General features: G+C 65.6%; 1 protein-coding gene across 6 annotated transcripts in view; it reads right to left on the bottom strand.

Moving 5' to 3' along the window:
- The window catches only part of CHD3 (chromodomain helicase DNA binding protein 3), a 60,585-nt gene that overhangs the window by 1,737 nt on the left and 34,810 nt on the right, over positions 1–24,038 (bottom strand). For 5 of the 6 annotated variants that reach the window (XM_030546291.1, XM_030546293.1, XM_030546292.1 and 2 more), the window contains exons 13-38: positions 22,987–23,118; positions 22,568–22,667; positions 20,250–20,441; positions 19,677–19,877; positions 18,611–18,748; positions 17,575–17,696; positions 16,888–17,061; positions 15,938–16,079; positions 14,595–14,726; positions 13,731–13,848; positions 13,204–13,328; positions 10,625–10,856; positions 9,920–10,086; positions 9,661–9,838; positions 9,342–9,407; positions 8,591–8,676; positions 6,868–7,001; positions 6,165–6,309; positions 5,494–5,659; positions 5,197–5,315; positions 4,369–4,510; positions 3,945–4,049; positions 3,576–3,734; positions 3,300–3,408; positions 2,260–2,392; positions 1,175–1,370 (exon numbers count right to left, since the gene is read on the bottom strand). In XM_030546291.1, the coding sequence (XP_030402151.1) occupies positions 1,175–1,370; positions 2,260–2,392; positions 3,300–3,408; positions 3,576–3,734; positions 3,945–4,049; positions 4,369–4,510; positions 5,197–5,315; positions 5,494–5,659; positions 6,165–6,309; positions 6,868–7,001; positions 8,591–8,676; positions 9,342–9,407; positions 9,661–9,838; positions 9,920–10,086; positions 10,625–10,856; positions 13,204–13,328; positions 13,731–13,848; positions 14,595–14,726; positions 15,938–16,079; positions 16,888–17,061; positions 17,575–17,696; positions 18,611–18,748; positions 19,677–19,877; positions 20,250–20,441; positions 22,568–22,667; positions 22,987–23,118 (3,713 nt within the window). The remainder of the gene's footprint in view (positions 1–1,174; positions 1,371–2,259; positions 2,393–3,299; positions 3,409–3,575; positions 3,735–3,944; positions 4,050–4,368; positions 4,511–5,196; positions 5,316–5,493; positions 5,660–6,164; positions 6,310–6,867; positions 7,002–8,590; positions 8,677–9,341; positions 9,408–9,660; positions 9,839–9,919; positions 10,087–10,624; positions 10,857–13,203; positions 13,329–13,730; positions 13,849–14,594; positions 14,727–15,937; positions 16,080–16,887; positions 17,062–17,574; positions 17,697–18,610; positions 18,749–19,676; positions 19,878–20,249; positions 20,442–22,567; positions 22,668–22,986; positions 23,119–24,038) is intronic. The other variant, XM_030546294.1, reaches the window with a different exon arrangement.

The following is a 24,038-nucleotide window of genomic DNA, read 5'->3' as shown; positions in this document are numbered from 1 at the left end:
CGGGGGATGAAGACTTCAGAGATACTCAGGGGATACTCAGGAGGAAGAATACTCCAGATATACTCAGGGGATACTCAGGAGGAAGAATACTCCAGAGATACTCAGGGGATACTCAGGAGGAAGAATACTCCAGAGATACTCGGGGGATACTCAGGAGGAAGATTACTCCAGAGATACTCAGAGGATGCTCAGGAGAAAGAATACTCCAGAGATACTCAGGGGGGTGAATACTCCGAAGATACTCAAGTGATACCCAGGAGTGGGGAGGTGAATTCACCAGAGATACTCAAGTGGTGATACTCAGATGGATGAATACACCAGAGACACTCAAGTGATACTCAGGGGGATGAATATGCTGGAGATACTCAAGTGACACTCAAGAAGAGAAATACACCGGAGATACTCAGAGGGGGGGCCGATGTACCAGAGATACTCAGAGGATGCATACACCGGAGATACTCACATGATACCCGGGACAGGAATACACCAGAGATACCCGTCAGGTGTGGGGGGGAGGGGTGTGATGGTGGAGTAATGCACCGGAGATACGCAGGAGGTGAAGTACACCAGAGACACTCACATGATACTCGGGGTTAGGGAGGGAGGTGAAATACTCACATAATTCTTGGGGGAGAAATACACCAGAGATACTCACATGATACTCGGGGAGAAATACACAAGTGATACCCAAGAGATATTCAAAGGATACTCGAGAGATACACCAGCAATACTCAGCAGATACTCAGGGCACACACCGATACTCAGCAGATACTCAGGGGCATACACCAGCGATACTCAGCACACACATCAGCGATACTCAGCAGATACTTGGAGGACAGTCATCAGATACACTAGAGATACTCCAGGCATACCCATCCGGTACTTGGGGCATACACCGGAGCTACTTAGCTGATACTCGAGTGACACCCCAGAAATACTTAGCCAAGGCTTGGGGGGCTACTCAGCAGATACACAGAGAGATACTCAGAGGATACACCAGAGATACTCAGAGGATACACCAGAGATACACAGAGCAGGATTAAGGAGACAACCGAACACAGCGGCATTTCTGATCACAACCCCACTTTAATGATTCAGAGAGCACGGTACAGAGGAAGCTTTGGACGTTACAGACACCGTCCTCTCCGCGCCCGCCTGCCCGCCCTCCTCTTACCCTTGTGAAGGACGGCGTTGGCAGGCTTGTTGCCAGCCAGGGACTCCTTGGACAAGTGCTGGTGGCTCTCGGCCAGACACTCGACCTCGGCAAAGCGGGTGTTGAGCGCCATGGCCGGGTGGCTGGGGTCCTGAGTCATGTTCAGGTAGGCGGCTCGGCGCAGCTGCTCCTCGATCACCAGCGCCTGCTCCAGGAGCTGCGGGGAAGGGGGCAGGAGACCTGCTGAGCCACCCACAACCCGCAGGGGCACAGGGCTCATGGACGGTCACCAGCCCCCCCCCTCCCTTCCCAGAGCCAGGGAGAGAACCCAGGAGGCCTGGCTCCCAGCCCCCACCCCCCCAGCTCTAACCACCAGCCCCCACTGCCCTCCTAGAGCTGGGGAGAGAACCCAGGAGTCCTGGCTCCCAGCCCCCCCTACTCTAACCCACCAGCCCCCACTCCCCTCCCAGAGCCAGGGAGAGAACCCAGGAGTCCTGGCTCCCAGCCCCCCCTGCTCTAACCCACCAGCCCCCACTCCCCTCCCAGAGCCAGGGAGAGAACCCAGGAGTCCTGGCTCCCAACCCCCCCTGCTCTAGCCCACCAGCCCCCACTCCCCTCCTAGAGCTGGGGAGAGAACCCAGGAGTCCTGGCTCCCAGCCCCCCTGCTCTAACCCACCAGCCCCCACTCCCTTCCCAGAGCTGGGGAGAGAACCCAGGAGTCCTGGCTCCCAGCCCACCTGCTCTGACCCACCAGCCCCCACTCCCCTCCCAGAGCCGGGGAGAGAACCCAGGAGTCCTGGCTCCCAGCCCCCCTGCTCTGACCCACCAGCCCCCACTCCCCTCCCAGAGCCGGGGAGAGAACCCAGGAGTCCTGGCTCCCAGCCCCGTCCTGCTCTGAGCCACCAGCCCCCACTTCCCTCCCAGAGCCGGGGAGAGAACCCAGGAGTCCTGGCTCCCAGCCCCCCCTGCTCTAACCACCAGCCCCCACTCCCCTCCCAGAACTGGCGGGAGAACCCAGGAGTCCTACGTTAGGATTCTCCTCTCCCAGGGGCATTGGGACCCTGCTGCCCGCCCGGCATGGGGGGGTCCCCACTTCTCGCTCCTACCTTGAACCTCCTGGCCAGGAACTTGTTTTTCATCTCCAGGAAATTCCCCTTGTTGGCCTCGGTTTTGAAGGGCTCGTTGATGATGCTGAACTGGGCGTCGTTCTGGATGTCCTGCCAGCGGGCGTAGCCGTGCCTGCTCCGGGCGGGGGGCGCTAAGGATCCTGACGGGCTGCGGGACAGGGGCCGCCCCCTTCGCCTCCCTCCCGCTCCCAACCAGATGCCCCCCGATGGCTCACGGGAGGGGAGAGGCTCGGGGACGCTCCCGAGAACCCGCCAGGAATGGGGGTGCCAAGAAAGCTTGGCTGGGCAGCTGTCCGGGGTGGGAGGAGACCGGGCAAAACAACCAGGCTCCCTGGAACATGCAAGTATCAATCCTGGCACTGGGGCATTAAGTAACATCCTGCGGCAGGGAGTTCCACCGGGAAACTGGATCTTGGGATCGGTAATAGTCAATGGCAAGGAGTTCCACAGGGAAATTGGGCTTTGGGATCGGTGATATCCAGTGGCAGAAAGTTCGACAGGGAAATTGGGCTTTGGGATCGGTGATATCCAGTGGCAGAGAGTTCCACAGGGAAACTGGGCTTTGGGATCGGTGATATCCAGTGGCAGGGAGTTCCACAGGGAAATTGGATTTTGGGATCGGTGATATCCAGTGGCAGGGAGTTCCACAGGGAAACTGGGCTTTGGGATCGGTGATATCCTGTGGCAGGGAGTTCCACAGGGAAATTGGGCTTTGGGATCGGTGATATCCAGTGGCAGAGAGTTCCACAGAGAAATTGGGTTTTGGGACTGGTGATATCCAGTGGTGGGGAGTTCCACAGGGAAATTGGATTTTGGGATCAGTAATATCCAGTGGCGGGGAGTTCCACAGAGAAATGTTTTGGGGATCGGTGATATCCCATGGCTTGGGGGGTTACAGGGCAGGTGGGGGACATTGCATGCTGGGATTGATTAGAGACTTTGAAATTCACGGGCGGGGGCAGGGGGGCTGCACGATCTCAGATTCCCCGTCCCCAGAGCCAGGCCGTGGTGAAGGATACAGCACGATGCCAGCCAGCAGCCAGTAGTCGTGGCGTCGGTGCCAGATCTCGTTCAGCTTCCCGGAGGAGATGGCCGCCCGCTCCTCGTTCTGCCACAGCGTGTGCAGCTCTGCGGAGAAAACGGGCGGTGTGAGATCCACGGGGGTGCCCAGACGACCCCCCGCTCCCGACCGAGATTGGGGCCCCGTCGCGCCGGGCGCTGCACAGACCGTCCTCCTCTCCCCACTCTCCAGACGCTAGCCCTGGCACACCAGCGGCTCTCAGGTGGCCTCTCACCCGTGAAGCCGCCGTCTGCGATGTTGAACATGAATCGGGGCTTGTCGGCCTTGTCTTCCTTCCGCCCGTTGGCCTTGCTCTCCTCCTTGATGCTGCCCATCCTGGGCTCCTTGCCAGCTTCCTTCTCCACCTTCACCTCTTCTGCAAGCACAAGGGACGCTGCAGCCATCATTAGGGGTCAGAGTCAACGCCCCTAGTTGCTATGCCCACCGACCGACTGCTCCAGCCCAAATGCTGCCCCCCACCCCCACTGGCTGTGCGTGAAAGAGCTGATCAGGGCATCCTTTTAAATAGCCATCATTAGGGTTCAGAGTTAACGCCCCGACGGAGCTGCACAGGGCCAGTTCACGCCGCGCGGAAGGAAGTTACCTTTCTTCACCTCCGGCCCTTCCCCATCCCCCTTCTCCTTGGGCTCATCGCTGTCAGCAGGTCTCTCCTCGGCCTTCTCCGCCACCGGCTCTTCCGGCCCGGCACCTGGAACCAGACGGCACCGAGACCTGTGAGCCAAGATCAGCCAGGTGCCCCCGGGACAAGCTCGGGAGGGAGGCACCGGGTTAGGACCCGTCTCGGCCACAACCTCCCCAGGGAAGGCCCAGCAACAATCCCAGCCTCAGTTTCCCCATCTGTCAGACAGGCAAAGCGCTGGATCTCCATCCATCCCTATAGACGCTATGCATCCATCCGCCCCCTAGATGCTCTCCATCCCCATACACCCATCCATCCAGCCCCATAGACACTATCCTTCCCCACAGACGCCCACTGACACCAGCTGGCCCCACTGACTCGGCGTTACCCGACTTCTCCTTCTCCTCCTTGACCAAGGGCTCTGCCTCCGGCTCCTTCTCCCCCGGCACCAGGGACTCGTCCTCGTCCGCTTTCGGCTCACTTTTCTCCCCGGGGGAGGTGGTGGGCGTTGGCTGGTCCACTGCAGGGCCCTGACGGGGAGAGGACACGGGTTCGAGGAGGCGGGAAATCCCCGTTTATCTGCCCCGGAACGAGGGGCAGATTATCACCCCCGCGCAGCACACACACACGGTAATAGCCAGTGGCGGGGAGTTCCACAGGGAAAATGGGTTTTGGGATCGGTAATAGTCAATGGCAAGGAGTTCCACAGGGAAATTGGGCTTTGGGATCGGTGATATCCAGTGGCAGGGAGTTCCACAGAGAAATTGGGCTTTGGGGTCGGTGATATCCAGTGATATCCAGTGGCAGGGAGTTCCACAGAGAAATTGGGCTTTGGGGTCGGTGATATCCCCCCCACGTGGGGAAACTGAGTCTCAGAGGGAGGCACCTCCCTGGATCCCATCCTCAGCCACGGGGGAATTATCCCATGGAATCAGGGACCTGCTCGCTGGCCAATGTCCTTCTGGGCTGTCTCGGGGGGGGGCAGGAGGTACCCACAAGATTTCGGTGTCGCCGCACCATGGAACAAGGGGAAAACGTGCAAATCTCGAAACTACCCGAGCGCAGTAGAGATGAGGCCCGGGTGGCTCTGCCTCGCCCTGCGCCGCGCGTGGCCAGCGGAACGGGAGATCAGCCCCGAGCAAGGCCCCCCTGCCTCAGTTTCCCTTTGGGTCCCTAGCTGGGCCGGGAAGCGCCAGGATCTGCACCAAGCACCAACCTCCGTCTCCATCCGCTCGCCGCTTTTCGGTTCCTTCTCCGGCTCCTTGGCCGCCTCCAGCTCCTCCTTCTCGGCCAGCGGCCCCGTCCCGTCCCCGCGCTCGCTGGGGGCTGGCGTGGCTGCGAGGAGACCGGCATCAACTGGGCGGCGCCAGGGGACCCCGCCCATCCCCCCTGTGCATGGGGGCAGGGACCCCGGGGTGGGGTCAGGCCCCAGGCTCCTCCCCCGCCCATGTGGGTGCGATTCCCGGGCTGCGGCGCAGAGGGGCGGGACCCGGGGATCGGGGCCAGGCCCTACCTGGTTTGGAGGTGCAGGGCGTGTTGGTACAGCTGGGTTCGGGGGTGGTGGTGGAGGTCTTGATGGTTGGCGAAGAGGCGCGGGACGACCGCTTGGAGTCGGCGCTGGGGTCGGGCATGAGCTCGGGCATGCTCCACCGCCCGTTGATGTGCTCGAATTCCTGCACCTGCGGGGAGCCGACGGCGCCGCATCAGTCCCACACGCCGTGCGCCCCCCACCCCGGCCCTCTGTGGCTCCGTTCGCCCTCCCTAACCCTAATTCAGACACCCCCCACCCCCCACGACCGAGATCAACTCCTCTGCCCCAAATGAAATGGGGGAGCCTGTCAGACACACAGTGAGAAAAAAACCCTGTCTCAGAGAGCTCAGTTTGAACAGACAAAGGGCAGGAAGGGAAACTGAGGCACAGTACGGCGTGGGGGGGCGGAAGGGCAGTGGCTATTCACCGAATCATGCTGTCTCGGGCCTTTCCCACCCCCTGTCCAAGCTGCCCCAACTCCAGGATCGGCTTCACTAGACACCGAGGTGACACAGCTCAGGCCTCCTCCCTGGAGGCCGCTCAGCCCGCACCCCGGATCCTCTCCTGGTGTCCAAGCTCCTTTCCGCAGTCCCGGGACCCTGGATCTCAACCCCAGCCCCCCGCCAACCCTCCTCCCGCCCCTGGCAACGCACCTTCTTCTTGACCAGCGACATGACGCCGATGCGCGTCAGGACCTGCTGCCGGGACAGCCCCTCCCTGGGCACGCCGTCGGCGAAGGTCTCCGAGCCGTCCGCCCCGGGCTCACACAGGTGCCTCATGAAGAGGGAGACGTAGGCCCTGCGGTGGGGAAGACCAGGAGCTGAGAACCATGGAGCCCCCCGCTCGGCGAGAACAGCCCCGCTGAGCGCCTGAGCTGGAGGGGAATCCCTGCTGGTTTGCTGCTAGCAACGCGCGGGGGCTAGGACACATGGGGGGGGGGGGATCACTGGCTCTCCACCCTCGAACGCCTGCCAGTTGCCATCAGACCCGGTTTCTCATCCCGCCCTGCGTAGGGAGCCTGTGTGGCGGGCCGGCTCCGGGTAGGGGGACAGCCACAGCTCAGGCGCGCCCCCCTCATTGCCCCGGCCCGGCCGCCCCCACGAGGGGGTGATCTCCGTCTGCGCGAGGGAGGGGGGCGGCGCCTTCCCGTGCCCACTCCAGGAAAGCAGACGGCTGGCGGCGCAACGGGGCGCTCAGATGAGTAAGAAGCGTCATCACGTGGCAAGGGGGAACGGGCAGCACCCACGGACTTGGGGGGGCCCTGCTTCCCCAGCCTCCCCGTGCCCCAGAGAGGCTGGGGGAATCGGGGAGCAGGGTCTCCCCGGCCTGGCGAGCTCTCCCCGGGCCGGCACCTACTTGAATTCCTTCTCCGTCTTGCCTCGGAGGTCCCGGACCAGCCACTGGGTGGTGAAGGCGTCCTGGGGGGGCATCCCCCAGCGCATGACGGCGTTCAGGAAGGCCTTGCGCTGGCGCGTGTTGAACCCCAACACCTGACAGCGGAGGCAGGTGAGAGAGAGAGAGAGAGACCCCCCGTGCCCTCCCCGGGGACCTCCCGGCCCTCTGCCGGCCCCCTCCCAGCGCCCTTCCCGGGGAGCTCCCCATCCTCTGCGGGGCCCATTGCTGAGAGATGAGGCCCTGCTTAGCAGAGCCAGAGCTCACCTGCTTCCCCTCCCAGAGCCGGGGAGAGAACCCAGGAGTCCTGGCTCCCAGCCCCCCTGCTCTAACCCACCAGCCCCCACTCCCCTCCCAGAGCTGGGGAGAGAACCCAGGAGTCCTGGCTCCCAGCCCCCTCTGCTCTGACCCACCAGCCCCCACTCCCCTCCCAGAGCCGGGGAGAGAACCCAGGAGTCCTGGCTCCCAGCCCCCCCTGCTCTAACCCACCAGCCCCCACTCCCCTCCCAGAGCCAGGGGGAGAACCCAGGAGTCCTGGCTCCCAGCCCCCCCTGCTCTAACCCACCAGCCCCCACTCCCCTCCCAGAGCCGGGGAGAGAACCCAGGAGTCCTGGCTCCCAGCCCCCCCTGCTCTGACCCACCAGCCCCACTCCCCTCCCAGAGCCGGGGAGAGAACCCAGGAGTCCTGGCTCCCAGCCCCCCCTGCTCTGACCCACCAGCCCCCACTCCCCTCCCAGAGCCGGGGAGAGAACCCAGGAGTCCTGGCTCCCAGCCCCCCTGCTCTAGCCCACCAGCCCCCACTCCCCTTCCAGAGCCGGGCAGAGAACCCAGGAGTCCTGGCTCCCAGCCCCCCCTGCTCTAACCACCAGCCCCCACTCCTGTCCCAGAGCCAGGGAGAGAACCCAGGAGTCCTGGCTCCCAGCCCCCCCTGCTCTGACCCACCAGCCCCCACTCCCCTCCCAGAGCCAGGGAGAGAACCCAGGAGTCCTGGCTCCCAGCCCCCCTGCTCTAACCCACCAACCCCCACTCCCCTCCCAGAGCTGAGGAGAGAACCCAGGAGTCCTGGCACCCAGCCCCCCTGCTCTAACCCACCAGCCCCCACTCCCCTCCCAGAGCCGGGGAGAGAACCCAGGAGTCCTAGCTCCCAGCCCCCCTGCTCTGACCCACCAGCCCCCACTCCCCTCCCAGAGCCGGGGAGAGAACCCAGGAGTCCTGGCTCCCAGCCCCCCTGCTCTAGCCCACCAGCCCCCACTCCCCTTCCAGAGCCGGGCAGAGAACCCAGGAGTCCTGGCTCCCAGCCCCCCCTGCTCTAACCACCAGCCCCCACTCCCCTCCCAGAGCCAGGGAGAGAACCCAGGAGTCCTGGCTCCCAGCCCCCCCTGCTCTGACCCACCAGCCCCCACTCCCCTCCCAGAGCCAGGGAGAGAACCCAGGAGTCCTGGCTCCCAGCCCCCCTGCTCTAACCCACCAGCCCCCACTCCCCTCCCAGAGCTGAGGAGAGAACCCAGGAGTCCTGGCACCCAGCCCCCCTGCTCTAACCCACCAGCCCCCACTGCCCTCCCAGAGCCGGGAAGAGAACCCAGGAGTCCTGGCTCCCAGCCCCCCCTGCTCTAACCACCAGCCCCCACTCCCCTCCCAGAGCTGAGGAGAGAACCCAGGCGTCCAGGCTCCCAGGACCGTGTCTCACCTCGATGTTGCCCCCGACTCGAGCCAGCAGCGGGGGCAGAGGTTTGTCTTTCTCGTTGCGGAGCTGGCGTTTGGACTGGCGCCGGCCTGCGTGGGCGGAAGGAGACGCGATGAAATGCCCCTGCCCGCCAGCCCAGAGAGGCCGGAGCCGGGAACGGAGCCCGGTGCTTGGCGTGGGGACGGCTGGAGCGGCTCTCCGAGCTGCACGGACCCCACCCCGTCCCAAACTGAGCCCCCACCGTGCCCCCCGTCACACCAGGCGCGAGATTTGGAGGCGGTGGTCAAAATACATCTCGGATGCTGGGCTCGGAGCTTCCCGCCCGGCCCAGCCACTTGCCAGGGGCCGTGTTCAGAGAGCGGCAGGGTCTGTCTACACTACAGCTCCGACGCCGGCTGTATCCGACAACGCCCACGGACCGTGCTCGTTAACCCCCCGCTATCCGAGCTTTCCCGCTAGGAAGAAGAGCGGCTTTTCCGCCCGCGTGCTCACGTCCACGCAAGAGGCACCACCTTTCCTACGTGCTAACTACGGGCCGAGTCACGCGGGTCTCCTCCGTGCAGGCGCAGAGCAAGTTTAGACAAGCGGGAGACAACGGACCAAATCTCAGTCTTGCCGCAAATTTCTGTGGTTTCTTTTCCCCCCGACAAGAAGTTTGACATGCCAACGCGGGGTTTAAATGGGCCTTGGACAGGGTCTGATGCCATTCCCCCGCTGACACCGAGCTGTGGTACCCCCAAACCCGGGCCCTCACCTTCCGGCCTCTCGTCGAAGTCTTCGTCCTCCTCTTCCGATCCCACCGAGTACTCGGACTGATTGTCTGAAATACCAGCAGGGCGGTTTGTAACCGGAACCGGCCTGTCCCTCGTTAGCGCGGGGGACGCGGGGAATCCGAGCCCAGATTCCTCCTCCTGATCCCCTCTGCTGCGCGGCTCGTTAGCCTGGCCCACACGGCCCCAGCTTAATACCAAAGGGGCCGGCTCATGCTACCCCAGCCCTGCCTCGCTGCCCCCCCAGTTCTACCGGTGCCCCTCAGTCCCGACCCGCAGCCCCTGCGCCCCCCGAGCGCCCACCTTGGTCCTCCTGCGCAGCGTCGTTGTAGTTGACCTGCTTCCGGACCCGTTTGCCCTTCCCCAGGTTGCGGGCCAGGTCCTCCTGCTGCTGCTCGTAGTGATGGCGCAGCAGCTTCTCCCAGTAGTCGGGGTCCACGTTCTCCTCCTGCTTAATGATCTCCCGCTCGATCTCCTCGATCTGCCAAGGCAGGGCGGGGTGAGGGGTGGGGCCGGGGCGGGCGGGGTCCCCTGCCCCCCCCAGCGCCCGCCCCCCACTCACCTTGTCCTCCTCCCGCACCACGTACTGGGCCACCTTGAAGGAGCTGAGATACTCGTTCATGTTCTGCACGTCGGCGTCGTCGGTGGCGTCCTGGTTGCGGTCGAGCAGCCGGGCGATGGCCTCGTTGTCGTAGTGGATCACGCTGCTGTCCTCCTCCTTGTTCTCCCCTGGGGGGGCCAGACCCACGTCAGGGCGGGGGCCCCTCAATCCCCCCTCCAGGGAGGCTGGAGCCAGGGGGCGAGTCTGGGGGGGGCTCCTCTCCCCTGCCCCAAGCCCCGCCTCCCCCCTGCTGGGTGGTCCCGCTGACCTCCAGGCTCCAGCCCCCTGGGATCGCAGGGCCCCCCCATCCCTCAGCCTGGCCTCGCCCCCCACCCCAGTCAGACCCTCACACAGCCCAGGCTCCTTCTAGTCCTGCCCCCCCTGCCCTGCTGGCCCCCTCCCCCACCTACAAGCCCCACACTCATCTCTCGCCCCACACAACCCAAGCCAGCCACACCATCCTCTACCCCCTATCCCCCAACCCTCTCACCAGCATCCCCCACTTCTCTCTTCCCCACACCCCAGCCATCCCCTAACTCCCGTCCCAGGCAGCCCCACCTGTGTCCCCCAACCCCGACCCCAGCCATCCCCTGCCCCACCCGTCAAGCCCCACTCCCACCGCCCCCCGACACACACACACACTCCCCAGACCCAGCCGCCCCTCACCCTCGTTCTCGTCCTTGAAAAGCTCCTCGGTGCCGAATTTCAGGATGTCGTCCAGCTCCTGCTTGGACATGCTGCCGGCCTTGGAGCCCAGCCCCGGGCGCACCACCAGGTGGGTCAGCATCATCTTCCGCTTGGCCACCTGCGTGATCCGCTCCTCCACCGAGGCCCGCGTCACGAAGCGGTAGATCATCACCTTGTTGGCCTGGCCGATGCGGTGAGCCCGGCTGAAGGCCTGCGGGGCCGGGCGGGTGGGCGTGGGGTGAGATGCGGGGGCGCCAGCCCGTCTCCCCGTCCGTCTGTCCGTCCACCCGACTGTCTCCCCATCCGTCTGTCCGTCCACCCGACCCACCCACCCGCCTGCCTCCTATCCACTCGACCCACCTGCCTGCCTCCCCATACGTCTGCCCAACCCACCCACCTGCCTCTCCGTCCGTCCACCCACCTATCTCCCCTTCTGCGCGACCATCAACCCGCCTGCCTCCCCCTCTGCCTGACCCAGCCGCCTGCCTCCCCCTCCGCCCGACCCACCTGCCTGCCTTCCCGTCCATCCCACCTGCCTCCCCCTCCGCCCAACCCACCCACCTGCCTCTCCGTCCGTCCATCCACCTATCTCCCCTTCTGCGCGACCATCCACCTGCCTGCCTCCCCCTCTGCCCGACCCACCTGCCTGCCTTCCCGTCCATCCCACCTGCCTCCCCCTCCGCCCAACCCACCTGCCTGCCTTCCCGTTCATCCCACCTGCCGCCCCGTCCGTCCAACCCACCCACCTGCCTCCCCGTCCGCCCGACCCACCTGGCTGCCTTCCCGCCCATCCCGCCTGCCTCCCCCTCCGCCCGACCCAGCCGCCTGCCTCCCCATCAGCCCAACCCACCTGCCTGCCTTCCCGTTCATCCCGCCTGCCTCCCCGTCCGTCCAACCCACCCACCTGCTTCCCCGTCCGCCCGACCCACCCACCTGCCTCCCCGTCCATCCCGCCTGCCTCCCAGTCCGCCCAACCCACCCACCTGCCTCTCCGTCCGTCCATCCACCTATCTCCCCTTCTGTGCGACCATCCACCCGCCTGCCTCCCCCTCCGCCCGACCCAGCCGCCTGCCTCCCCATCAGCCCGACCCACCTGCCTGCCTTCCCGTTCATCCCGCCTGCCTCCCCGTCCGTCCAACCCACCCACCTGCCTCCCCATCAGCCCGACCCACCCGCCTGCCTCCCCATCAGCCCGACCCACCTGCCTGCCTCCCCATCAGCCCGACCCAGCCGCCTGCCTCCCCCTCCGCCCGACCCAGCCGCCTGCCTCCCCCTCCGCCCGACCCACCCGCCTGCCTCCCCCTCCGCCCGCCTGCCTCCCCCTCCGCCCGACCCAGCCGCCTGCCTCCCCCTCCGCCCGACCCACCTGCCTGCCTCCCCCTCCGCCCGACCCAGCCGCCTGCCTCCCCATCAGCCCGACCCACCTGCCTGCCTCCCCATCAGCCCGACCCTCCTGCCTGCCTTCCCGTCCATCCCACCTGCCTCCCCGTCCGTCCAACCCACCCGCCTGCCTCCTCATCAGCCCGACCCACCTGCCTGCCTTCCCGTCCATCCCGCCTGCCTCCCCGTCCGTCCAACCCACCCGCCTGCCTCCCCCTCCGCCCGACCCAGCCGCCTGCCTCCCCCTCCGCCTGACCCAGCCGCCTGCCTCCCCCTCCGCCCGACCCACCTGCCTGCCTCCCCCTCCGCCCGACCCAGCCGCCTGCCTCCCCATCAACCCGACCCACCCACCTGCCTCCCCAACAGCCCGACTCACCCGCCTGCCTCCCCGTCCGCCCGACCCACCCGCCTGCCTCCCCGTCCACCTGTCCATCTGTCCATCCATCCGCCCGACCCACCCGCCTGCCTCTCCGTCCGTCCATCCACGTATCTCCCCTTCTGCCCAACCATCCACCCGCCTGCCTCCGTCCATCCACCCGACCCACCTGCCTGCCTTCCCGTCCATCCCACCTGCCTCCCCATCTGCCTTCCCGTCCATCCCACCTGCCTCCCCATCTGCCCAATCCACCCGCCTGCCTGCCTCCCCATCCACCCGACCCACCTACCTGCCTTCCCGTCCATCCCACCTGCCTCCCCATCTGCCCAATCCACCCGCCTGCCTGCCTCCCCATCAGCCCGACCCACCTGCCTGCCTTCCCGTCCATCCCACCTGCCTCCCCGTCCATCCAAACCACCCGCCTGCCTCCTCATCAGCCCGACCCACCCGCCTGCCTCCCCGTCCACCCAACCATCCACCCGCCTGCCTCCTCGTCCACCCAACCATCCACCCGCCTGCCTCCTCGTCCACCCAACCATCCAGGCACCCAGGGATGACAGTTTGTCCTTTCCCTCCCTCCCACCCCGTGACCCAGATCCACCCACCCCATCTCAGAGGCAAACATCTACCTACCCCTCCCCAGGGGCATCTCTCTGGCCAGCCACCTTCTTCCCGGACTCCCCTTCACAGCAGGCCCGTAGCGCCCCCCAAGAGAGGGGTAAAGAGGGGAGGCTCCGTGGGTGGTCGGGGCCCGGCTCTCCTCAGCAGGCATCCCGGGAAACCTGCCCCCGAGGGGACTCACCTGAATGTCGTTGTGGGGGTTCCAGTCGGAATCGAAGATGACCACCGTGTCGGCGGTGGCCAGGTTGATGCCCAAGCCCCCCGCCCGGGTGGAGAGCAGGAAGCAGAACTGCTGGGCCCCGGGAGCTGCAGGGAGAGATCGCACGGGTCACACGGGGGAAATCCCAGCCTCCTGCATGGGCAAAAACCCCCCTCGCCCCCCAATCTGGATCTGGAACCGTCGAAGCTCTCGCTGTCCGGCTCCATGACTCTGGGCACTGGTGGGACTGAGGCAGAGGGGGCCGGGTTGGAATCTCCTGCCTGACGAGAGCGGGACACTAACGAACCAAACCGCCCGCAGCTGCCAACGCAAGTCTCTGCTACTACCGACTTCCCCCGACCAGCCGCAGGGGGGTTCGCGCCGGCACCGGGATCACGGGGCCCAGGCTAGAGGCGTCAGCTCACGATGTCACCGCTTCCCTGGGCGGCGCCTGGCGTGACGGGCCCCTGATCTCAGTCTTGGGGGGGTCTGGGCAGGAGGAATCGTACCATTGAATCTGTCGATGGCCTCTTGCCGCAATGTCCCAGTGATCCCACCATCGATCCGCTCGTATTTGTAGCCTTCATAGTCCAGGAAATCCTCCAGCAGGTCCAGCATTTTCGTCATCTGAGTGTCCAGGGGAGATCAGAGTGCTCAACACTGGGCTCCAAAAACATGGCTCCCTCGCCCAGCGCTGAGATGCAGCCACCTCTGGGGTGGGGCAATTGGTTACCCAGGGACCCCTCGCCTGGCGCTGAGATGCAGCCACCTCTGGGGCGGGGCAGCCGGTTACCCAGGGACCCCTCGCCCGGCGCTGAGATGCAGCCACCTCTGGGGCGGGGCGGCCGGTTACCCAGGGACCGCTCGCCCGGTGCTGAGATGCAGCCACCTCTGGGGCAGGGCAGCTGGTTATCCAGAGACCCCTCGCCCGGCGCTGAGATGCAGCCACCTCTTGGGTGGGGCAATTGGTTTTCCAGGGACCTTTCACCTAGTGCTGAGATGCGGCCACCTCTGGGGTGGGACGGCCAGTTACCCAGGGACCCCTCGCCCAGCGCTGAGATGTGGCCACCTCTGGGGTGGCTGCAGCCCATTTAACCCCCCATGGCCGTGCAGGAGTTTCAGACGGGACGCGAAGGGAGGCTGCTGTATCCGTCGGGGGGAGGGATTCAATGGGCAGGATGGAATTGCTCAGGTCCGGAACTCCCCAGAACGCCTGGGTTCGCACCCTCCGACGCCTGCGGGTGGGGTGGAGTGGGGTTAATGACCCTGAAGCATTTGGGCATCGGAGGAAAGACACCACGTCCACGTCACCCGCACGAGGCTGTGACGTAACCTGCAGAGCCAGGCCGACACCACGGCTGCCGGCACCTCACCTGGGAGAAAATCAGCACCCGGTGCCCCTGTTCCTTCAGCTTCCGCAGAATCTTCTGTAACAGCATCAGCTTGCCGGAGGATTTGATGAGGGCACCGCCCTCGTAGGCACCGCTCGGCAGCTTGGGGGACTCCTGGCGAGGCAAAGACGGCGGCCGGTCAGCTCCGAAAACCGCCCGTCCCGCCCCAGCTGGGGCTCATTCTCCCAAGGAGAGATCTTTGGGACGGACCCCAGTCATAGAGCGGGTAACGGGACAGAGACCGGCCCCCCGCAGCGTTAAATCCTCAGCCACAATGAAACAGCCTCGCCAAAATCCCATGGATTCCCTCCCCCAGCTCATCCGTTTTTAAATAAAATTCACTCCGTTTTTTGACACCCCCCCCCCGCAGGCCGCGCCCGCTAATTTTCCCGTTGTTCAATCGGGGCTCAGATTCCAAACGCGGTAAAATCGCTGGAACGTTTTCCCAAGAGGGCGCCGTGTCCATACGTTGCTTTAAAAGGATCGTCTCCGGACCGAAATCGACGCGAAGTCGTAGAATGTGTCCGTGGGGCCTAATCTGCATATAAAGCTCCACCCAGCTCCGCTGACCCCGCCTCCTGGGGCCAAGCCCCTCCCTTTCAGGCTGAACCATGGTCTGCCTGACACGCCCCACCCCATCCCTTGGAAGGGCGGGACGTACCAACATCCTCCAGGGTACACCGGGGTCTCCCCAGACTCCCCCCTCCCCTGGGACAGGCGGGACGTACCAACGCACCCACACCCTCCGGGGTACACCGGGGTCTCCCCAGACTCCCCCCCTCCCCTGGGACAGGCGGGACGTACCAACGCACCCACACCCTCCGGGGTACACCGGGGTCTCCCCAGACTCCCCCCCTCCCCTGGGACAGGCGGGACGTACCAACGCACCCACACCCTCCGGGGTACACCGGGGTCTCCCCAGACTCCCCCCTCCCCTGGGACAGGTGGGACGTACCAACGCACCCACACCCTCCGGGGTACACCGGGGTCTCCCCAGACCCCCTCCCCTGGGACAGGCAGGACGTACCAATGCACCCACACCCTCTGGGGTACACTGGGGTCTCCCCAGACTCCCACCCTCCCCTGGGACAAGTGGGATGTACCAACGCACCCACACCCTCCGGGGTACACCAGGGTCTCCCCAGACTCCCTCTCTCCCCTGGGACAACTGGGACGTACCAACGCACCCACACCCTCCGGGGTACACCGGGGTCTCCCCAGACCCCCCTCCCTTGGGACAGGCGGGACATACCAAGGCACCCACACCCTCTGGGGTACACTGGGGTCTCCCCAGACCCCCCTCCCCTGGGACAGGCGGAACGTACCATTGCAGCCACAGGGAAGAGGTAGGGATGGTTGCAGCATTTTTTGAGGTCCATCATGATGTTGAGCAGGGAGACCTGGTTTCCGCCCCCCCGGGAGTTGAGGGCCTCGAAGTTGCGGGTCAGGATGTATTTGTAGTATTTCCTGAGCGGGGAGTGGGAGGGAGAGTGAGGCTGTGCCCTGCGACCCCCCCAGCGCCTGCTCCCCAGGGACCCTGATGCCCGGTTCCCAGCTCTAACCTCTAGACCCCGCTCTGATCTGGGGAGAGAACCCAGGAGTCCTGGCTCCCCGCCTGCTCTGACCCACCAGCCCCCACTCTCCGCCCAGAGCTGGGGAGAGAACCCAGGAGTCCTGGCTCCCCGCCTGCTCTGACCCACCAGCCCCCACTCTCCTCCCAGAGCTGGGGAGAGAACCCAGGAGTCCTGGCTCCCAGCCCCCCTGCTCTAACTCACCAGCCCCTACTCCCCTCCCAGAGCCAGGGAGAGAACCCAGGAGTCCTGGCCCCCAGCCCCACCCCCTGCTCTCATCCCGTGCACACACACACAGTGCAAGGAAGGGAACGGCTCTCCGATCCCATCCATAGCACATCCTATGACCCTATCTCCTATGCCCCCCACTAAGCCCCAGCTCCGCCCCTTGCCCCACAACGCCCTCTAGCGCCACCCTGGAGCCAGCCCTGCCTGCTGGCGGACAGTGCCCCATGCTGAGCCCCCCACCCCCTGCCCCACAGCGTCCCTTAGTGCCGCCCTGGAGCCAGCCCTGCCTGCTGGGGGAGAGCACCCCATGCTGAGCCCCCCGCCCCCTGCCCCACAGCGTCCCTTAGTGCTGCCCTGGGGGAGAGCACCCCATTCTGAGCCCCCCGCCCCCTGCCCCACAGCGCCACTCCGGGGCACTGGCCCTTTAGCTGGTCCGCCCACCCCCGAGGGGCCCCTCCCCGGATAGAGGCCGTTACTTCTGCATGGGGCTCAGCTCCACGCGCACGATCAGCTCCGTCTTGGCCGGCATGTTCTTGAAGACGTCGGCCTTGAGACGCCGCAGCATGTGGGGTCCCAGCAGGTCGTGCAGCTTCTTGATCTGGTCCTCCTTGGAGATGTCGGCGAACTCCTCCAGGAAGCCCTCCAGGTTACTGTGGGGGCAGGCGGACGGGGCCGGCTTAGCTGGGCCCCCCACCCCGGCAGCGCTGGCAGCCTCCCTCGCCGGGCCCGGGCCAATCCCCCGGCACGCAGCACAGCCTCCTTAACGGGAGGAGAGCGCCTCCTGCCCTTCCCCCTGCTGAGCCCGCCAGTCCGCGCCCCCCAGCCCCACTCCCCCTGCTTCACTAGGGGGATTGGACCCAAGGGGGCTGGGGTCTCGCATCCCCAACAGAGCACACCACCGACCTTTGGTGCGCCGCAGTGCGTGGCAGCTCCTATACTCCTAGGGGTCGTCGGGAGTGACTTTCCCACCCCACCCCACCCCCAAAATAAAGCCAACCAGTGGGGGGGTGAATTGGGGGGAGGTGTCTCCTTGAGCTGGGGGCATGTGCCAGGAAGGGGGTTGGAGTGAAATTCCCAGGGCGAGGCTGCGTCCCGGCACCCCTCGGGGGCCGTAGGGGGCGGGGAGGGGGACTCCTGTGGGGCGGGGGGGGGGGCGGACGTACTTGAAGCGCTCCGGCGTGAGGAAGTTGAGCAGGTGGAAAAGTTCCTCCAGGTTGTTCTGCAGCGGCGTCCCCGTCAGCAGCAGCTTGTGATCGATCTTGTAACCGTTCAGCACCCTGAAAAACTGGGAGGGGTGCAGGGGGGGGGTGTCAGGAGCTTGCAACCCCCCAGACAATGGGGGGGGCAGACCAAGGGTCCTCTGCAAGGAGCTGAGAGAGCTCGGTAACCCAGCACAGACAGAGCTGAATCCACCAGTCTCCACTCCCCTCCCAGAGCCGGAGAGAGAACCCAGGAGTCCTGGCTCCCAGCCCCCCCTGCTCTAACCCACCAGCCCCCACTTCCCTCCCAGAGCCGGGAGAGAACCCAGGAGTCCTGGCTCCCAGCCCCCCCTGCTCTAACCCACCAGCCCCCACTACCCTCCCAGAGCCAGGGAGAGAACCCAGGAGTCCTGGCTCCCAGCCCCCCTGCTCTAACCCACCAGACCCCACTCCCCTCCCAGAGCCGGGGAGAGAACCCAGGAGTCCTGGCTCCCAGCCCCCCCTGCTCTAACCCACCAGCCCCCACTCCGGTCCCAGAGCCGGGGAGAGAACCCAGGAGTCCTGGCTCCCAGCCCCCCCTGCTCTAACCACCAGCTCCCACTCCCCTCCCAGAGCCGGGGAGAGAACCCAGGAGTCCTGGCTCCCAGCCCCCCTGTGCTCTGACCCACCAGCCCCCACTCCCCTCCAAGAGCCGGGGAGAGAACTCAGGAGTCCTGGCTCCCAGCCCCCCCTGCTCTGACCACCAGCCCCCATTCCCCTTCCAGAGCCAAGGGAGAGAACCCAGGAGTCCTGGCTCCCAGCCCCCCCTGCTCTAACCCACCAGCCCCACTCCCCTCCCAGAGCTGGGGAGAGAACCCAGGAGTCCTGGCTCCCAGACCCCCCTGCTCTGACCCACCAGCCCCCACTCCCCTCCCAGAGCCGGGGAGAGAACCCAGGAGTCCTGGCTCCCAGCCCCCCTGCTCTAACCCCTGAGCCCCCACTCCCTGCCCTGTGCCCGTACCTTGGACTGGTTGTTCTTCAGCCGATGAGCCTCGTCCACCACCAGGCAGGCCCAGCGGATGGAGCCCAGCGCCGCCTGGTCGATGGTGACCAGCTCGTAGGACGTGAGCAGCACGTGGAACTTCACCTGAGCTTCCCTCTGCGGGGAAAGGCCGGGCCTGGTGAGCGGGGGGAGCGGCAGCCGGGACCCCCACCCAGGACGGGCCCTGCCGGGCGCCTGGTGGCTAACGAGCCGGAGACCCCGAGCCACAGGCCAGTGGGCAGCCCCTCAGCAATCCCCAGCCCCTGTGCCTCCCCTGCCCAGCCTCGGCGCCCTGCAAGCCCCGAGCACCGTGAGCCGCGCTTCACGCCGGGAGACACCGGCACAGGCAGGTGACGGGAGCTGACAAAGAACCCAGGAGTCCTGGCTCCCAGCCCCCCCGGCTCTAATCCACCAGCCCCTACTCCCCTCCCACAGCCAGGGAGAGAATCCAGGAGTCCTGGCTCGCAGCCCCCCCTGCTCTAACCCACCAGCCCCCACTCCCCTCCCAGCGCCGGGGAGAGAACCCAGGAGTCCTGGCTCCCAACCCCCCCTGCTCTAACCCACCAACCCCCACTCCTCTCCCAGAGCCGGGGAGAGAACCCAGGAGTCCTGGCTCCCAGCCCCCCCTACTCTAACCCACCAGCCCCCACTCCCCTCCCAGAGCCAGGGAGAGAACCCAGGAGTCCTGGCTCCCAGCCCCCCTGCTCTAACCACCAGCCCCCACTCCCCTCCCAGAGCCAGGGAGAGAACCCAGGAGTCCTGGCTCCCAGCCCCCCCTGCTCTAACCCACCAGCCCCCACTCCCCTCCCAGAGCCGGGGAGAGAACCCAGGAGTCCTGGCTCCCAGCCCCCCCTGCTCTAACCCACCAGCCCCCACTCCGCTCCCAGAGCCGGGGAGAGAACCCAGGAGTCCTGGCTCCCAGCCCTCCTGCTCTAACCACCAGCCCCCACTCCCCTCCCAGAGCCAGGGAGAGAACCCAGGCGTCCTGGCTCCCCTGCCCAATGAGAACAAGCAGGCACACGTGGTTCAGGGGTGGGGGTCTCGCCTTCATCTTGAAAGCCTTCTTCCCGCCCTTCATGGCGTTGTCCTCGAAGGAGAATTCGTTCTCGCGGATGATGGAGCGACTGTCCTTGTCGCCCGTGTACGTCACCACGTAGAACTTGGGCGCCCACATCTGGAACTCCCGCTCCCAGTTGATGATGGTGGAGAGCGGGGCGCTGACCAGGAAGGGGCCTTTGGTGTGACCCTGGGCAGAGAGAGACACCCAGGGGGTTAGGGGGCAGAGAAAAGAGCGGGTGGTAACCCAGGGAGGCTGAGATGCAGCCACCTCTGGGGTGGGGCAGCTGGTTACCCAGGGACCCCTTGCCCGGCGCTGAGATGCAGCCACCTCTGGGGCGGGGCGGCTGGTTACCCAGGGACCCCTCGCCCGGCGCTGAGATGCAGCCACCTCTGGGGCGGGACAGTAAGTTACTCGGGGACCCCTAGCCTGGAGCTGAGATGCAGCCACCTCTGAGTTGGGGCGGCCGGTTACCCAGGGACCCCTCGCCCGGCGCTGAGATGCGCCCACCTCTGGGGCGGGGCGGCCGGCTACCCGGCTGCTTTGCCCAGGCGCCGTTACCTCCTTGTAGAGGGAGTAGAGGAAGACGATGGTCTGGATGGTCTTGCCGAGCCCCATCTCGTCGGCCAGGATGGTGTCGGTTCCCTGGGCCCAGGAGAAGCGCAGCCAGTTGAGACCCTCCAGCTGGTACATGTGCAGGGTCCCGCCCGTGGAGGTGATGAACCGCGGCTGCGTCTCGTACTTCACCGTGGGCTGCAGGGCGAGAGGGGGAGCCGGGGATGGGGGGCACAAGGGATCACACAGGGCGACAGGGTGGGCCCGATCTGCCCCCACAGATCACGCACTTACAGCACCCCCAAACCCACAGAAACCATCTCACCCACAAACCTACACACACAGTCAGTCAGTGACCCACCGTCCCACCCACAAACCTACACACACACACACAGTCAGTGACCCACCGTCCCACCCACAAACCTACACACACACACACACAGTCAGTGACCCACCGTCCCCCCCACAAACCTACACACACACACACAGTCAGTGACCCACCGTCCCACCCACAAACCTACACACACACACACAGTCAGTGACCCACCGTCCCACCCACAAACCTACACACACACAGTCAGTGACCCACCGTCCCACCCACAAACCTACACACACACAGTCAGTGACCCACCGTCCCACCCACAAACCTACACACACACACACAGTCAGTGACCCACCGTCCCACCCACAAACCTACACACACAGTCAGTCAGTGACCCACCGTCCCACCCACAAACCTACACACACAGTCAGTGACCCACCGTCCCACCCACAAACCTACACACACACACAGTCAGTGACCCATGGTCCCACCCACAAACCTACACACACACAGAGTCAGTGACCCACCGTCCCACCCACAAACCTACACACACACACAGTCAGTGACCCACCGTCCCACCCACAAACCTACACACACAGTCAGTCAGTGACCCACCGTCCCACCCACAAACCTACACACACAGTCAGTCAGTGACCCACCGTCCCACCCACAAACCTACACACACACACACAGTCAGTGACCCACCGTCCCACCCACAAACCTACACACACACACACAGTCAGTGACCCACCGTCCCACCCACAAACCTACACACACACAGTCAGTCAGTGACCCACCGTCCCACCCACAAACCTACACACACACACACAGTCAGTGACCCACCGTCCCACCCACAAACCTACACACACAGTCAGTCAGTGACCCACCGTCCCACCCACAAACCTACACACACACACACAGTCAGTGACCCACCGTCCCACCCACAAACCTACACACACACAGTCAGTGACCCACCGTCCCACCCACAAACCTACACACACAGTCAGTCAGTGACCCACCGTCCCACCCACAAACCTACACACACACACACAGTCAGTGACCCACCGTCCCACCCACAAACCTACACACACACACACACAGACACACACACAGTCAGTGACCCACCGTCCCACCCACAAACCTACACACACACAGTCAGTGACCCACCGTCCCACCCACAAACCTACACACACACACAGTCAGTGACCCACCGTCCCACCCACAAACCTACACACACACAGTCAGTGACCCACCGTCCCACCCACAAACCTACACACACACACACACAGTCAGTGACCCACCGTCCCCCCCACAAACCTACACACACACACACAGTCAGTGACCCACCGTCCCACCCACAAACCTACACACACACACACAGTCAGTGACCCACCGTCCCACCCACAAACCTACACACACAGTCAGTGACCCACCGTCCCCCCCACAAACCTACACACACACACACACACAGTCAGTGACCCACCGTCCCACCCACAAACCTACACACACAGTCAGTGACCCACCGTCCCACCCACAAACCTACACACAGACACACACACACACAGTCAGTGACCCACCATCCCACCCACAAACCTACACACACACACACACACACACAGTCAGTGACCCACCGTCCCACCCACAAACCTACACACACACACACACACACACACACAGAGTCAGTGACACACCATCCCGTCCCCACACACACTCCTATCATTGAGCCCCATTCAGTTCTCCACTGCAGGAGCCCCCTGTGACCCCAGCTCCCAGGTGGGACACACACACACACACACACACCCCCAGACACACACCCCCAACACAAACACACACACTGGGGGGGCCCGGTGTGGGACACACACACACACACACACCCCCAACACAAACACACACACATTGGGGGGGGGGTGGTGTGGGACACACACCCCCCCCAACACACAGACACACACACTGGGGGGGCGTGGCATGGGACAGACACCCCCCCACACACACACACACTCACGTCGTTGGTGGGGGAGTTCGGGGGGCCCTCCGGCGGCATCTCCTTCTTCTTCTTCTTGTACCTGCGGGGCTGGGCCGGGTCCTCGCCCATGATCAGCTCCCTGGCCGGGCGAGAGCAGGGTTAGGAACCGACCCGGCTCCGGGCACAGATCGCGGGGGGCCCCGCAAGCCCCCCGCCGCGGCAGGCAATCGGCAAGGCGAGCCGTGGGGCAGAGGGCACCGGCAGGCGAGCCGTGCCCCACGCTGAGAAACGCCCCCAGCCCCTCCGCCAACGGATCGAGAAACCAGTTCGGGATTTTCTCCCCCCTCCAGACCTTCGCTCCGCCGGCGGTTTCAAGCCCAAACCCGGGGCTGGGCGGTTTCCAGCCCCCCCGACCTCGGGGCCCCGGCTTGCCCCCCCCGGCACCCCCCGGCGGGTACCTGTGTCTCCAGTAGGCGTGCTTGTGGAAGTCGAAGTCGGGGATGGCCATCTCGTCCTCCTCCCACGTGGACTGGTCGTAGGGCAGGTCGCGCCACTTCACCAGGTAGTGGTAGATCCCCTTCTTGTCGATGCTGCCCGGGGAGGGAGCCGGTGAGCGCCGGGGCGGGAAACGCCGGAGGCAGACGGGGGCCGGCGGCTGGAAGGGGCTGCGTGGCTCTGGGCACTCAGCCGACGCCCCCCCCCCGGCCCCGCCCGGTGCCCAGTGCGGTGCCGGGGACTTTGGGGACAGAAATGAGGGGCCCCAGCTCTCTGCAGGGCCGCCCAGGGGTCCCCGAGGCAGCACGGGGGGGCAAACGGGGCACACCCAGGGCCCTGGGGCAGCATGGGGGGCAGACGGGGACACCCGGGGCAACCCGGGAGACAGACAGGGGGCACCAAGGGCCCCGGGGCAGCGTGGAGGGCAAACGGGGACACTCGGGGCGGTGGGGGAGCAGATGGGGACACCCAGGGCAGCACAGGGGGCAGGCAGGGACACCCAGGGCAACCCAGGGGCAGACAGGGGGCACCAAGTGCCCCAGGGCAGCGTGGAGGGCACACGGGGACACCCGGGGCGGCGCAGGGGGTAGAGGGGACACACGGTGCAGTGCGGGGGGCAGGCGGGGGACACACGGTGCAGTGCGGGGGGCAGGCGGGGCACCCAGGGCAGCACGGGGGCAGGTGGAAGACACCCAGGGCAGCGCGAGGGGCAGGCGGGGGGGACACAGTGCAGTGCAGGGGGCAGGCGGGGGACACCCAGGGTGGCGCGGGGGGCAGGCGGGGGACACACGGGGCGGTGTGGGGGGCAGGCGGGGGACACCCAGGGCAGCACGGGGGCAGGTGGGGGACACCCAGGGCAGCACGGGGGGCCGGCGGGGGACACACGGGGTGGTGGTGGGGGTAGACGAGGGACACCCGGGGCAGCGTGGGGGGCAGGCAGGGGACACCCAGGGCAGCGCGGGGGGAGGCGGGGACACCCGGGGCAGCGCGGGGGGAGGCGGGGACACCCGGGGCA

Source organism: Gopherus evgoodei, unplaced genomic scaffold (assembly GCF_007399415.2).
Source record: "Gopherus evgoodei ecotype Sinaloan lineage unplaced genomic scaffold, rGopEvg1_v1.p scaffold_43_arrow_ctg1, whole genome shotgun sequence".
In the NCBI taxonomy this organism is placed as follows: domain Eukaryota; kingdom Metazoa; phylum Chordata; order Testudines; family Testudinidae; genus Gopherus; species Gopherus evgoodei.
The sequence above is the reverse complement of the archived record's forward strand: the minus strand, read 5'-3'. Positions and strand labels throughout refer to the sequence as shown.